This window comes from Alnus glutinosa, chromosome 1, assembly GCF_958979055.1.
Source record: "Alnus glutinosa chromosome 1, dhAlnGlut1.1, whole genome shotgun sequence".
Taxonomy (NCBI): domain Eukaryota; kingdom Viridiplantae; phylum Streptophyta; class Magnoliopsida; order Fagales; family Betulaceae; genus Alnus; species Alnus glutinosa.
The window spans coordinates 20,946,148-20,962,487 of NC_084886.1; the positions used below are offsets into that span (position 1 = coordinate 20,946,148).

The 16,340-nt window shown below is 37.4% G+C and overlaps 1 protein-coding gene across 4 annotated transcripts in view; it reads right to left on the reverse strand.

The window, feature by feature from the left end:
- Positions 1 to 11,469, reverse strand: part of LOC133876751 (ATP-dependent DNA helicase homolog RECG, chloroplastic) — a 48,332-nt gene extending 36,863 nt beyond the window's left edge. Inside the window, exons 1-4 of one of the 4 annotated variants that reach the window (XM_062315000.1) lie at positions 11,279 to 11,469; positions 9,463 to 9,556; positions 8,027 to 8,109; positions 7,835 to 7,955 (exon numbers count right to left, since the gene is read on the reverse strand). In XM_062315000.1, the coding sequence (XP_062170984.1) occupies positions 7,835 to 7,955; positions 8,027 to 8,109; positions 9,463 to 9,501 (243 nt within the window). In that variant the 5' untranslated portion in view covers positions 9,502 to 9,556; positions 11,279 to 11,469. Of the gene's footprint in view, positions 1 to 7,834; positions 7,956 to 8,026; positions 8,110 to 9,462; positions 9,557 to 9,640; positions 9,815 to 11,278 lie in introns of those variants that run through there. The other 3 variants (XM_062315006.1, XM_062315010.1, XM_062315016.1) reach the window with 3 other exon arrangements.
- Between the last annotated feature and the right edge of the window lie 4,871 nt (positions 11,470 to 16,340).

Below are 16,340 nucleotides of genomic sequence, written 5' to 3' on the forward strand. Positions count from 1 at the left end.
GCTTCACTTTAAAAAAAATAAAAATAAAAATAAAATAACTTCAATCAAATGCAAACATATAAATTTAACTGTTCAAAAACTCAAAAGAGCCCAGGCATGCAATTTTACTAAGCGTTCCTCTACAAGATTCATCATAATTCCCTACGGAAAGTGGCTATTCTGTTTCGCCAAAGAGGCTCAATGTCTTAGCTATAGCCTAATGGTGCCTCTCCTCCTTATCGATGAAGAAGTTGTAACAGACTTAATTATGGATTATAATTTGGACAAGAAAAATAGTTGTAAGGAAATGGACTTGGCTTGCTTCAAGGGAGTCGCCTCCAACAAATAATTGAAATTCAAAATTCAAACTTGCATTACTTTCGGCCAAATGGCCTGTTTAAATACATGGACTTATCCTCAAAAAACTCCTATAATACAGGATTCTTTACAAACAACCCGAGATACACCGAGCCTAATCATAACGGACTGAAATATTCTGGACTCACTAAACAAATCTGAAAGACTTGAGCTTCATTTCCACATGACTCAGTCCAATCCAAGATTCTTATAGAAACAAGCCACTCATACAATTATTTTTAAACTAATTTGGACACTTGCCCATGCAGGAGAAACAACCTCGTGATATACATACTCCACACGCTCCTTCATGATCATCCTCCACAACACATGGCAAGTATGAGTGCTTCACACTTGTCTACCAATGACTCTTCCCTAACCAGACTTAATTTCTAACCAAACCTATTACCCTTGTTCCACCATGTGCCAGTCAGCTGGAATCTGCTAGCTCCCAAGGGACACACATGCCGGCTATCATGACAGCTCAAGCTCAAATCTCGGTCCTCCGTTTCTGGCGCCTTAGTCTCAGCCCTTAGTTTTCTGACCCCTTCCATACGTATGCCTCGAGACTCAAACCCTTACACTCTCCAGACTTTACAGACCCATCCCTCAAACATGTGTTTTCCTCCATAACCCGAAGCTCTGTAACAGAAGTCTTGTGTTCAACTCATCGTGGGTGTGGGATTTCTTTAACAGTCTTACCAATTACCATGCACAATTATAGTCTTAAGAGACATGGTCAATGATTCGGAGGTCTCTCACAAGAACATTGTCACAAAGACTATGAGGGAATCAGGAGTTCACAGAGAACAATTTGCTAGACATTCTACATAGATTCTTTTTAAAATATCAAAACTACTTTCCATGCGCCTAAAAAAGGACCATCATGAGCTAAACCAAAAATATAAAAATAAAAATTGGAATTAAGAAACTAAAGACATAGGTAAAGAGCATGTCATAACTGTATATGACAAATAACCCATTGACAAACACCAGAGTGAAACATCACCAGAAATAGTGGGTGGAATAAATTTGCCACAAACCCTAGACAACAGCAAGGTCCGGTGGACAATTGTAATACCCCGATGTACATTACAAAAAAAAAAAAAAAAAAAAAAAAAAAAAAAAAAAAAAAAAAAAAAAACTAGAGGACTCGATTTTTTTTAGGATAAGGCGGATTTATAATATTTAGTTAATTTTGAGAATTATTTTCTAGATTCTGGCAACACATCATTCTTAGGATATGTAGGATTCATAATCATTTCCGAGGAAAGATATATTATGAGATATTTACTTTAATCAAATAAATATTATAATTATTTTGAGGCATTATTTTGTTTAAGGACTCGAACTAAGATGGGTTATTGGTTTTCATTTTGAAGCCTTAATTGATCTAATAGACTTTAAATTGTTAAGGCTTGATTTTTGGTTTATAGAATAAATAAAATTAGAAAGGGCAGCAAGGATCCACGCTTGGACAACAAGTGAAGTTACAAAATGACTAATCTTAGTTGATTCAAAAACTTAACAGTACACCACCTTAGGTGTTAACCATATGTGGTGCTTCCTTATGAGCTAGACATCAAAGTCTTAGTGTTGTCCCCATATTAAGATGCCACTTCACCAAACAATTGAAGGGTAAGTATGCATGTGTACTTTAGTTCTAAGGGTGACATGAAGTGGGGTTAGGTTTAAGAATGCATGGAGATCTGGTTTCTAAGAACGACAGCACTAGAGATAAGGTGGCAGCATATGAGATTAGGCGGCTTGCAAGATTGACAACAAAGTTGTGACGGGTCAAAATACATTACGATTTCAGCTCTTCAATGGACAAGACATGAATTTGTGTAGGATTATAAGTGGGCCAAATTATCTATAAAAGAGGCACACGAAAAAGATGGTGGAGGGGTAAATGAAAACAAAGAGTATCTAAGAGAGAAATAGAACGGTTGAACGGGAGAGAGAGAGAGAGAGAGAGAGAGAGAGAGAGAGAGAGAGAGATGAGAGTTTGGAAGGAAAAGAGAGCAACTGAGTGAGACAGAGAAAAAGAAAGAACGTGAGGGAGGAAGAAAACAGAGGACTAACATAGCAAGGACTTAGGTGAAAGAGAGGAGAATATCAAAGCTCATCAACACTCTAGGTAAGTAAACAATCTCAAAAACTGCAACGAATAGTTTTTTTTTTTTTTGATAAGTAATGTCAATTCATAAATAAAGCGCAGAGGGGCGCAACTTTAATACACAGGAAGTATACAAGAGTGCCTATAATAGGAACGAAGAGAAAAAAAATTTAAAAAGTCTGCATAAATAAAAACATTCAAGCTATGATGAGACGCTATCCAAATATATAACAAGTTAAGCAAACGCTTCCTTACCTCCACCATTGATGTCTTGACATCTTCAAAGTGCCGCCCATTCCGCTCCCGCCAAATACACCACATTAAATACAACGGAACTAACCATCAAGCTTCCTTAGCTGGACCATACCCAAACGACGCACCCCAACAAGCCAACAACTCCAGCACCATTCTTGGCATAACCCACTCTACCCCAAATAACGTAAGAATGTAACTCCAAAGATCGCGAGCAACTTCGCAATGAAGTAACAGATGTTCAATTGACCCCCCACTCTTTTTACACATGCAGCACCACGACATTCCTCTTTCGCAGATTGTCATGCGTCAAAATTTTACCTAAAGTTGTTGTCCATACAAAGAAAGGCACCATTGCCGAAGCCTTAACACGCCAGATACTCTTCCACAAAAATGATGGGCCATCCTTCGTATTTAACACTTCATAATAGGACTTCACTTCAAATGAACCCCTTTTGGAGGGGTTCCAAACTAACCTGTCATCCTCTCCATGTCGCACCGAGTGAAGAAAGAAAGTACCATCTCCATCTCTCAATCCTGGATTGGACGCGTAAAAATAACATTCCATTGAATAACTCCATGTTGAACAACCAAGTTATCTGTCACCATCACATCCTTGTTCCTCACAATACTAAACAAAATTGGAAAACATTGCTTCAAAGATCTATCCTCACACTACCAATCATGCCAAAAACTTACATGTGACCCATCCCCACCTCAAAACGAACAAAATTGCTAAACTTATCCCATCCCCTCCTAATATGTTTCCACACACCCACTCCTCCAAAAGTACCCAACACCTCTTTTGAACACCACCCACCCTTTAGACTCTCAAATTTGACATCAATCACCAATCTTCATAATGCCTCTCTCTCCCTACCATACCTCCACAACCATTTCCCCAGAAGAGCTCGATTAAAATGGATGAAATTGTGAGCTCACAACCCACCTAAATGCAATGGGGTACAGATCCTATTCCAATTCACTAAATCAAATTTGGCCTCATCTCCAATGCCACCCCAAAGAAAATCCCTTTTGACGTTTATCAAGACGATTAGCCACGCTCACTAGAATAGGAAACAACAAGAAGAAATACGTAGGAAGGTTGGAAAGAGTACTTTTAAGAATAGTCAGCCGAGCCCCCTTCGACAAATACATTCACTTCCATCCAGCCAGCCGTCGTTCCATTTTCTCAATGACACCATTCCAAATAGACACGACCTTGTAAGAAGCACCCAACAGCAAACCCAAGTATGTCATAGGCAGAGATGCGACCCGACATCCAAGGAGTTGAGCCAACCCTTCGACATCCTCTATCTCTCCAATAGGAACAATTTCTGATTTTCCTAAATTAATCCTCAATCCTGAAGCTGTCTCAAAGCATAAGAAGATACACCGCAGATGTCGAATTTGTTCTTCTTGCACACCACAGAAAATCAACGTGTCATTGGCAAACAGTAAATGATTCACTACTAAAGCATCAGAATCCATGGATCCAACTAAAAACACTGTCAAATTACCCTGACCCAGTGCAGCAATCAGCATCCGACTCAAAGCCTTCATAACCACCACAAACAATAAAGGTGAAAGAGGATCCCCTTGTCACAACCCACGAGTGCTATTAAAAAAACTCGACGGGGTTCCATTCATAAGAATAAAAAATCTCACCGTAGAAATACAGAATCGTATCCAAGCCCTCCATTTCTCCCCAAAACCACAACGCTGCAGCAAATAGAGCAAGAAGTCCCAATTAACATGATCATATGCCTTTTCTAGATCCAACTTACACAGGAGCCCAGATTCCCCCGATCGAATTTGACTATCCAAACATTCATTAGCAATAAGCACTGAATCTAAGATTTGTCGACCACCAATAAACGCATTCTGTGCGTTGGAGATAATCTTGCCCAATACTAACTTAAACCTGTTCGCGAGAACCTTGAAAATAATCTTATACATCCCCCCCCCCAAAAAAACAAACTAATAGGGCAAAAAATTTTCACATCCATGGCACCAGTCTTCTTTGGAATCAGAGAGACAAAAGTATCATTAAAACTCTTTTCAAACTGACCTCAATTATGAAATTCTGCAAAAACAGCCATAAGATCATGTTTTAAAATTTCCCAACACCTTTGAAAGAAAGCCATAGTGAATCCGTCTGGACCCGAAGCCTTATCTCTATTCAATTACCTGATCACATCCCACACCTCCTTCTCCTCAAACTCTCTTTCTAACCAAATACTCTCATCCGCATCAATGGATAGGAAAGATAGACCATCCAACCTTGGCCGCCAAGAACAGTGCTCAAAATACAGATTGTTGTAATAATGGACTATATGCTCCTTGATCTCCACAAGATTCTTGGAAGTTGCACCATTTCTATTCAAAGAGTCCACATGATTGAATTTACAATGTGAGTTGGCCACCCTATGAAAAAAATTTGTGTTCTTGTCCCCCTCCTTCAACCACAAAGCTCGTGATTTTTGTCTCCAGTTCATTTCCTCAAATAGAAGAGTTTTCTTCAACTCTCTCGACATATCTATCTTTCAAACCCTTTCGTCCTCCTCTAAGCAATGGCACTCTTCAATTAAGTCCAGCTCGCAACTACCCTCCAATAATTCTTTCTTTTTCTTCCCTACATCACCAAACACTTCCTCATTCCATTTCTTCAAAGCCTTCAACTTATTAGCCAAAATGTAACTTGGTAATCCAGAAAACACATAAGACAACCACCAAATTTTAACCTGATCAGCAAAACCATCCGATTTCAGCCACATGTTTTCAAATTTAAAATACCTACTTCCTCCTCTTGGCGCCCAGCAATCCAATAGCAATGGAAAGTGATCGGATAGAAGTCTTGGCAATCTCCTCTATATCACTTTAGGAAAACGTTCTTCCTACTCCGGAGAAATTAAGAATCTATCAATTCTAGACCATGTTTGATCTTCCTGATTATTTGACCAAGTAAACTGGCCACCTTCAAGCGGTAGATCCACCAAATTTTGCAAGAAAATGAAGTCCGAAAACTCTTCCATTGCTGTAGAAAAGCCGGCCACACCTGACCTCTCACTTGGAAATCGAACTACATTAAAATCTCCTCCAATACACCAAGGCAACTCCCACCAATGTACCATTGATTATAAATTTTATATATGAATTCACATGTGAAGATTATGTTTCGTGAGGATGGTACAATACATATGCAAATGAGTTGTGGATTTGTATTTTGTGAAAGAAGCATGTAATGAGGAGTTGTACCCCTCGCAAGAAATTATGAGCCAATGAGAAAAATGATAGCAGTATATTGGGATTGTTAGCGATGGCATTAGCTACTGGGGAATATGAATATTATGATAGCGATATACTGGGTAAATATGAATTTAGCAGTAGCATTACCTACCAGGGAATTTTGAATATAGCGGTAACAGTGGCTTCCGGGAGCGTGAATGTAATGATAGCGGTAGCAGAAGCTACCTAGATTAATAGCGGTAGCAGTGGCTACTGGGAGTGCGAAAGTAATGATAGCGGTAGCAGTGGTTACCAAGAAATGCGAAAATTGTGATAACAGTATGTCAGGAAGTGGCTAATAGCACAATTGCCTTTGAGTTTTAAAAGAGAAAGAGTTAAGGAATTATATTTTGATGATTCCTAAACAAAAAGAAAAGATTATTTTGTTCACAGGACTTACTATTTATGCATTAATTTACTTGATATTATTGTTGTTGTTGTTTTTCTTCTGTTTACTTACTAAGCTGTGAACTCACTATTCCACCTGTAAACATTGTTTTACAGACCAGATTGTCGCCTAGTAAAGTAAACATAAACTTACAAAGGGGATCGAAGTCGTTTGATATGTACAAACGATATGATGTACTAGCTTTGTTGAGCCTTAGTTTTGGCGGCTGCATCCTCCCTTCTCAATGTTTTGTATAACGGCCCTTGATACTATGTATGAAAATGTACTACACTTGGTAATATAAAGTTAATTTTATGTCTTCACTGCCTACTCCTTTTATTAGCTTCTGTTGTTCGCAGTTTTATTGCTTTGCTAAAATGATTTAAGTCGCACACCCAATAGCCCTAATTTGGGATTAGGGATTGGGGGCGTAACACTACCCATCATAGCTTGCTTGTTTTTAGTTTTGCATATTTTTTGAATTTTTGTTCTTTTTCTTCAAACTAGGGGTTCTTCTTTTCCTTCAGATTAGGGGTTCTCTTTTGCAGTCATAGTTGTGATCATCACTCCATCCGATCCTAATTAAATTTTGTCCACCGCTACCCGCTTGCCCTGTCCGCTCATCTGATCGAGAATCTCGAATCTGTTTAAACTTTCTATGATTTGCTCGTCATCACTTTCAGGGTTGCGCCCATTCACTCTTAATTAATGATAATGAGTGCACCTTGAGGGTTCGGGTTTAAGGGCTTTGGTTTTTTAAGGATTGTTGGGTTTTGTTTTCCTGTTGTGGGTTGCTTTAGTCGTTCCTGTGTACTTAGAGGCACCTTACGCTTTTTTATAAAATTTTATTACTTATCAAAAAATGATAATGAAATTACTTATCAAAAGAAAAGGTTAAATTTGTTTATGGACTAACAAAGCATGAATTAGTATGCATGTTTAGACATTACTTAGAAAAATCACATCTATTTTTAATCAAATCACTCTAGCACCACTCCAAAGACAACAAGAGTTCTTCTGTCCATTGACTTTGCATACCACCCATTATCATGTTGATGCATTGTTCTATTGATAATCTCAACATTACTTCGTAATGATGCTATACTACTATCTCTGACTTAATCCAAACCTACTCTACGACTTGGCTGAATCCCACAATCAACACATAGTCACAGACAATCCTAATTAAATTGTCTTCCATCTCAATTTTTGTTTGAACAGCATTTTTATGAAAGCGTATATTCAATAGCATAACATTCGTATTGAAGTTATATGGCAACATATCGGAAGATGATCCTACAGTTTCCTATTTCAGTAAAAAAAAATTGCAATAGCATGCTTCATATGAGAAAATAATTCGGTAAAACTTCTGTTTCTCAGAAAAATGCATGTAAAATAGAATTATGATGGTCAAAATAGAGAGTTCCCAATATGTATACACAAACATCTACCTTATTGAGAATTTTTGATCGACCTGAGATTCTTGCAACTTTCTCCAATAATTTTCCCGCTAATTCATGTTTTGGTCGAGAACATAATTTTGATACTTTAGAGAGGAGAGATTTATTAAACCTGCAAGAAGATGACGACATTGTAAATAATGCCCATAATCTCCCACGCTTATTAATAATGAAGTACATTACCTCATTTTTCTACTCAAAGCAGTCTGATATCCTCTCTCAGCTTCAAAAACAATTGCACCTCTCAATCGTTTCCCACAGAAGCACTAGCAAATGAAAATTTGTCTTTAAGCTCATTTAAAAGTGTGAAATTTACAATTCAAAATTCAGTGAAAAAAAAAAATTGATTTCATAATTTTATAAGCCAAGTGTAATCAAGATTATGAAGTTGAGTTGGATGAGTTGCAAAAGGATGTCTCAAAAACATGCAAGAAAACACATTAAGTAACAAAATTGATATGGTCTGTAGTTTGAACATTTCAAAGAAACAATGGGAAAAGAGCTGACCACCATGCAAGAATAATCGAGGAGATAAAGCCTTTGCCTCGTTTTTCAGGGTGTTGCATTTAGTGAGAGTGAGACAGGTAAGGGAGGACAAGCTATGGTGGGTCCTTTCCAAAAAGGGGTTTGTTTGGTGTTAAATCTTTCTACAGTGTCACGGGTTGTCAAGATCGTGTCTGTTTCCCTTGAAAAAGTGTTTGGCGAACTAAGGTCCTGTTGATGGTGGCCTTTTTTATTTGGTCGGCAGCTCTAGGAAAGATCCTTACAATGGATAATCTCTGAAAGCAGCACATCATTGTGGTTGATTGGTGTTGCTTCTGTAAAATGAACAGGAAGTCTGTGGACTATCTTCTGCTTCATTGTGAGGTTGCTTGCTCCATTTGGAATGTTTTCTTCAGTCGATTTGGATTGTCTTCGGTCATGCCTAAACGAGTTATCGATTTGTATGCTTGTTAGTTGACTGCTAGCAACACTCGAAGTGTTGTTGTGTGGAAGATGATGTCTTCATGCCTTTTGTAGTGTCCATGGAGGATAAGAAATGATAGAAGTTTTGAGGACCATGAGAGGACTTTGGAGGAGATTAAATCTCTATTTTTCAACACATTGTATCTTTGGACAGCTGCTTTTGTTTCTCCTTTATTGATTAGTTATCATGATTTTCTTATTCTTTTTGCCCCTCCTAGTGAGGTAGTTTATCTTGTATACTTCCTGTGTACCTAGGGGGCGCCTTATGATTTTAATGATATTTCAATTACTTATATAAAAAAATTAAAAAATTAAAATAAAAATTGTATTGAAACAGCAAAAGGAATTGCATTTTCATGCATATCTCAAGAAATATGGTTGCTAACACTCTGAGACTGTAAAGCAAGATCAGTGTTGGGGAGACCAAAGACTTGAGGAATATTGGAGATAAAGTTAAATAAGCAACAGTAATTAAAGCATTTAAGTTCAATATAATTAATTTGCAACACAAGACTTAATGCCATTTTTATCTCCTCCTCTTTCAGTAAGACTTAGTAATCACATTTTCTGGAAAGTGAAAAAAGATTTTTAAAAAAAATTCCAGTTAAACCATAAATGGCAAAAAGGATGAACAGTTTGAGATAAGTTTATACCATGCCACATGACTGCACAACTGAGACTGTCAGTGCCATTTCCAGCAAGCCTACTGCATGAATAGAACATGCCTAAATAACATGAACATCAAACCTGAAAAACCCACGATTCCAATTAATTACCAAGGTGAGAAAACAAATATGACAGAAGACTAGAACAATATAAGCAAATTGTTACATCATCAATATACGTGAATTCCAAGGTTAAGTGATGAAAATTTGGCGGCACATTGACCAAAAAGTTACAAAAGCAAAAGGCCAAAAGCTGCTCAAATATGGTTTACAAATCTACAAATCAAGCCCCATCTCAAATCTTCCAAAGGCCCACAGCTCTGACGTTCTGTGATACCTCTCCCGCAATATAAGAATTGGGAAGAAACGAATTAAAAAAGCAACAAAACATGCTTCAACCCACTTGTATGTCATAGTTTTATCAGCGAATAATGCACCGAACATGTGAATGTGGCAGTTGTCTACCCTCGTATACATTACAACACTTAACTTCAATTATACAAGCTGCTGTGAAATTCAAAATTACTCTTAATTGCCAATTATTAAAAGATACAGTTCTTTTTCTTTTCTTTAAGAATCTTGAGCTTCTTCTTTTTTTTTTTCCATGAGGCCTAAGGTTCGAATCTCCTTAGATGCAAACAATTCCTTGGGGCCAGCCCGGAATATTACCCGATCCGTGTAGAGGGAGTGTTTTATATGGGTCCGAGATTTATCTGACAGGGGTGGGTACACAAAGTGGCCCTACCTTAGAAGGGTTCCTCGTCATCGAAAAAAAAAAAAAAGAATCTTGAGTTTAGAAAGCACTACAACTGTATGACAACCAGACTAGTCTAAAATCAGTAATTTCTTCATTTGATCAGAATAGAAGTTTTATCACTCCAATACAAGGCAATAATTAAGCATAGTCATATCATAGTATTTGACTTCAGCTTCTTAATACCATATACTAACTGATGATGGACTCTTCAATGAGCATTGTAGCTCTTCATGCTCATACTTTTTTTCTTTTTTTCTTTTTTCTTTTGTCCATAAGTAATTGGCCCCAAGGGGAGAGGGAAGGGGAGCTCTTCATATTCATACTATGCTCTGCTTAGTAAAGATTTGCGCCCCATAAATCTTCCCTAATACATTTAATAACCAGACCAACCTGAGTAATTCTACATGTCATATAAATGTCCATCAAGTGCCCATCAAATAATGAGGTGGCTTTTAAAATCATCATTTGATCAAATTCACTATTTGATCAAATTCACTATTTGATCAATCACATACCCAATGATGATTTTAAAAGCCACCTCATTAATTGATGGATACTTGATAGACATTTATATGACATGCAGAAATACTCAACCAACCTATTAGAAGGATTTATCAATCACTGAAGCTTGTTGCCGTCAAACTGCAACAACATTTTTGGCTAAACCAACCTATATTAAACTCAATGACATGATGATCATCCCACATATAACAATAATTTTGGTTCGGCAAGAAATTTGAAAGAACACAAAAAAAAAAAAAAAAAAAAAAAAAAAAAAAAATGTGGTCCGAGAAATTTAAGCAGAACCCAAGCTGGAACATGTTCGTATACAGATAGAAACTAAATTATTCCACCAAACCAAACGGATAAAAATCCACTCTTGAGCACAAGAAATGCCAGGAAAGAAAAATAGATTTTGAATTTCGCAACGGACGAGTAAACCTGATCTTTCGATTGAAATCCTGGTGTTAACTTTTCTTTTCCAAAGTTATTTTCAGCAGAAACAGAGGAAAGAAAATCGAAGAAGCTCGGGTAATTGGAAGGTACCAGTGTCCCAGTGGTTCTGGAGAAGAGCTGCGTCCACAAGTGGAGTGAAGAGTGACAGCGTCCCAAGGGGGTTAGCCGAAGCGGACAATGAACATCAAGAGGCGGGAGACGTTGGAAAGGCCCAGCAGGGCTTTCAACTGAGCCCGAATCTCTCCTCTCTTTTTTTTCTTCTGTGTTTTTTTTTTCCTCCTTTTTTTCTTTAGAAAATTTGGTTAACTAGACTTCAATTTCCTCCCTTGATTTTTAAATAGTTTGCTTGAAAAAACTTCACAAAATTCACGTAAACTTTCCCTCGATTTAAAACTACTCTCAAAGTTAAAAAAACTCAAAATTTCACCCTTAAATCTTTGAATTTGTTGCAATGTCCTCCTCCATTAGAATTTTCTGTCAAATCATAATACCTAAAAAATTACTAAAATACCCTTACTTTGTTTTTTTTATTTAATAATAAAAAATGGGCCGACCAATGACCTGCGTTGGGTCACTAGACCCACAGTGGGGTCCTCTCACCCACGGCGGGGTCACCACTAGACCCATGACGAGGTCTGCTAGTGACTCCAGCTGGGTCACCAAGTGACCCAGCCGTGGGTCTGTCATGCCCCGTAAACCAGCGTAAGTCAACTTTTTTATCTTTTCTTTTTTTAAAAAAAAAATGATTAAAATTTTTTAATTTGAAATTAAGGGTAAATTTGAAATTTTATAAAAAGTTTTAAGGGCATAAAGGTCATTTCACCCTTTTTGCCGTCTGATTTAACGTCAAACCCTAACGGATGAGAAAATTGCATCAAATTTAAAGTTTGAGGGTTGAAATTGTGAGTATTTGAACTTTGAGAGGGTAATTTCAAATTGAGTTGAAGTTCAAGAGGATTTGTGAAGTTTTTCCTAGTTTTTTTTTTTTTTTTTTTTTTTCATTTAACTCCTTTCGTTCAAAACTACTTAGAGCATTCCCAGCAGATTATGTAAATTTCAATCTATTTTACATGATCAAACTTGCTTTTTGCTAGTTTACATAACAACTTTTAAAACTATCCTCCATCAAATGATCTAAATTTATATCTATTTTATTAAAATAATCATTTTTAATATTTTTTTTATTATTTTTGTTAAAAACTCATGCCCACTCCTCTCCACAAACCCGAAATCACCTCTGCCATTTCATCAAACAAATGCAGAATTATAGACCATTCCCAGCAGTTTGTCTACTGCCCTTTGCCATTCTCTCTCTCCCACAGACTGAGAGTTACTCCAAAGCTGACACAGAATACAAAGAATTAGGAAGAGGCCTTGAAAGTGAATTGTTGTCAACATGTAATTGTTGCAGAGATGTGCTGCAATTTCCCAAGCCTCCAAGACCGCCCACCAGACGGTTCACAGACAAATCAAGAATCTGAATCCCATTTGAGGAGCTGCAAATGTTAGAATTAAACTGGCCGGAGAATGAATTGTTGCTAATGATCATGAGAATCGCAAGATGGGGCTGTGCTTTTCAGACCCATAGATGAACAAAGAAAGCAAGCCAAGAATACCCATTGGAGGAAAGTCATTGGAACAGACCGCAACACCACCATTGCTAAAACCACAGGAAATTTCCCAGATCAAATCAAGGCCAACACGCTTCTTCGCTCTGCTCCCTCGCCCGAACAATTGCAGGACCTAATCAAGGACCTCGATCACAACGACTCACCCACCGTGGGTGACCCATCCTCCACCTTGCGCATATATAGGTCACCGGGTGAAAGCAAGGCCAAATCGATGGAAAGGAAAAGGAAAAAAGAGAAGAAGGAGAAGAGTATGAGAGAGAGACGCAGGGACAAGAGAAAGAGAAAGAAAGCTGAATCCAAATCCAAATCAACCCATCGGCGGCCCATGGTTTCCACCGAAACACCAGAATCTTCGGATGGTTTCCACCGAAACACCAGAATCTGCCTCTCCCTCTTCTTCGTCTTCTCATACTCTGGAGAGAAAAGGCAAGCGAAAGAAGAGAACAAAAAGGTAGAAGTTTCGGGAGAGAGAAGAAGAGAAAAATTAATAAAATAATAATAGGTTTGTGAACAGTATCACGCCACATGTGGAGTGATACTGTTCACAAATGCTCGTTGATGTATTCTGGCGTTGGGTTTAGAGAATCTGTTGAAGGAGCTTTTTCTTGCTTTGGTTACCTATTATACATTCACAGTGGGTTTTACATAACCCACTGTGAATGCTCTTACATAATATTAATGAAAGAAAACTATTTGGTTTCATTTTCTTTCACATCTTTAGTCCATCTCTATATAAGAGATATGCAAATCCAACATTGAATCTATGGGACCACATGTGGGTTCCATAAATTCAATGATAAATTTGTAGGAAACTTCCTTTACCCCCCCTCCCCCCCCATTTTGAATTGTCACTTATTTTGTAATGCACCCCTTAAAGTTCAAAATTTCTCAATTTAGTGTATCGGACTTTTACTTTTTTGCAATCTTCCCTAAGTCCCCTCACGTGCCACGCAGATGGTATTTTGATGTTGTTATCCTCGTTATACCCCTTATCCTTTAGAATGAAATTCCGAAAAAAAAAAAAAAAAAAAAAAAAAAAAAAAAAAAAAAAAACACCTTATTAGTTTGTCTTTTCTTTGATATTTCAACCATTTTACTCGGTTTACGGACACATTAAAACTTGTGGTCAAACTCATACCAACTCATGACCTTTGATGAACCCTAAAAAATCCTTGGAGACTAACCCTAAAAATCATTCTTGATGAGCACTAAAATCTCTTTCCTTGTTACGATTTGCACCTTATTTGTTACGTTTTTCACCTACTTTGCTAGGATTTGCGATGGTACATTGTGATATCTTACAAAACGATGTTCTTTGTGACTTCGTACATTTGGTAAATTTCCCTTCTTTAATGACTTCATTGGTGACTTCTTTCTTAAATTTATGTTGGTGCTCTAGGTTTTGTCAAACTTTTGCATGTTATTTATTTGAAATTTTGGAAATATTTAGGTTGTCTATTCCTATTCCTGGTATGTGACATAGTTTGGATTGAGTATAATGGGTTTTGTCCTATCGGTCTTATTGATGTTGCCAAAAGGTTGAACCTTAGTGTGTTTATTAATGGGTTATATGCTACGATTGGGTTTAAGCAAAAAGTAGTCAATTTTTTTGTCAATTGTTTTGTGGATGTTGTGAAGTGGGGTTGAATATGTGAGCAATGTGGTCCCATTGCTGGTTGTGTGGGACACATGATGTTTGTGTTAATGGGTTTGCTGCCTTTCTTTAAGTCTTGTACTTGGAACTAAGTGCTCCCTTAATTAACATATTGTAGTGTGAACTTGTAGTACCCCGAACATTGATTAGGGTTAAGTAAGCCATAATCAGTATTAACATGGGGTCAAAACTAGTTGAAGAGATAATTTTGAATTTTCTGTCCAACACCGAACGTTCAACTTGGGTTACCGAACATTTGATACCACAGTCCACTAAAAGTTTGGATCCTCAGTCAACGAATGTTCGACGACTTGGCGTAACTTCCTGTTCAGGCATCAACTCTGTGTTAGAAGGTACACCAAACTTTCGACCAGGGACCACTGAACGTTAGATCGAACCCAAAACCGCTAGGTAATATAATACAGCGAACGTTTGACTAAAGTGACCGAACGTTCGGTGATCTGTTGTGTTGGGTAATAACCAGCTCATCCTTATCTTTAGACAATCCACTTTATAAATACCCACCCCCTACGCTCCTTCAGCTCACTTTCACCCTCTTTGGCTCAGCCTAACCCATGTGTGTGTGTGTGGTCTCTTGTAAAGGAAGGAGCCCTTTCATCCTAAGGAGGTAACATTCACAACTTGGTTCGTTCTCAGTATAGTTCTTATGTTTCTTGCTTCCTGTATAGGCCATATCTTTAGCTACTTGTGCATCTTTGCTCGGTTTTGACCTTTATACTAGTTTAACGTTGGATTAATGTTTTGATGATAGTTTTTACATATCAAGTGTTGCATGAAGGTGTTATTAAGGTTTAGGACTCTGCTAGGAATCATATTGAGACCTTAGGATTTGCTTAGAAGTAGTTTGGTGGCTTTTAGGTTCAGAAATGGGATTCTACCCCAGCACCAAACGTTCAACCATGTACTGGGCCAATGTTCGATGTCTAGGCCGAACATTCAAATTTCTTGTCCAAACGTTTAACCCTCGGGCAGAAAGCCTGTTTTCAATTTTAAAGTTTGTATAGCTAAGGTTTAGAGGTTGATGACTAATCTTCTCTCATATTTGGAGGTTGGAGGGTATCCAGAGGATTACCCAGTGAAAAACTACAACTCAAGTGAGTAAAAATTCACATGGATGCTTCCTATTATTTTTTCCGCGTAACATGATTATTTTGTATACCAAAACATGTATGTTTACAACTCACATGAAATATATTTTTGATTACTGTGAACTCTATTTTGTGGAATGAGTGATTAATGACAAGATAATGAAAATGATGATTTTATGAAAAGCATGCATGTAAAAGATGGTAAATATTAAATTGCTTTGTATGACATGGTACATTAGTCCGTGCGGGATAATGGCCATAAGCTTATTATTATACAGGTTATTCTCTAAGGTCAAATGTTTGTTGTTATGTTTGACCTTGCATCCAATGGTTCTTGTGACCAGTGCAACCATGCTTTAGTGGCGGTCATTATAGATGGACATAATTAGCGGCGTAGGCCACCAGAGGTCGAACTGCTAGTGATGAATGATAGTGTACAATATTCGTGGCACATGTGTTGTATTATAGGTCGCTTGGGACAACACAACCCTAACAGGAATGGGTTAAAAGCTTAGGTATACCATTTGGAATTGAACTATGACATGATTCTTTTGTTATGACATGTATTATACCTATACTGCATTATGTTCATTTTATCAAATGAAGAATTATAGTTGTACATTTCTGTATGTAACTTATACCATAACTTCTGAGTTCACTTCATAATAGCATGTTCATTATGTGTATTATTGCTCACTAAGTTGTGAACTTACGCTTGTATCTTTTCCACCTATGAAACATGTGTTGTTTTATAGTTA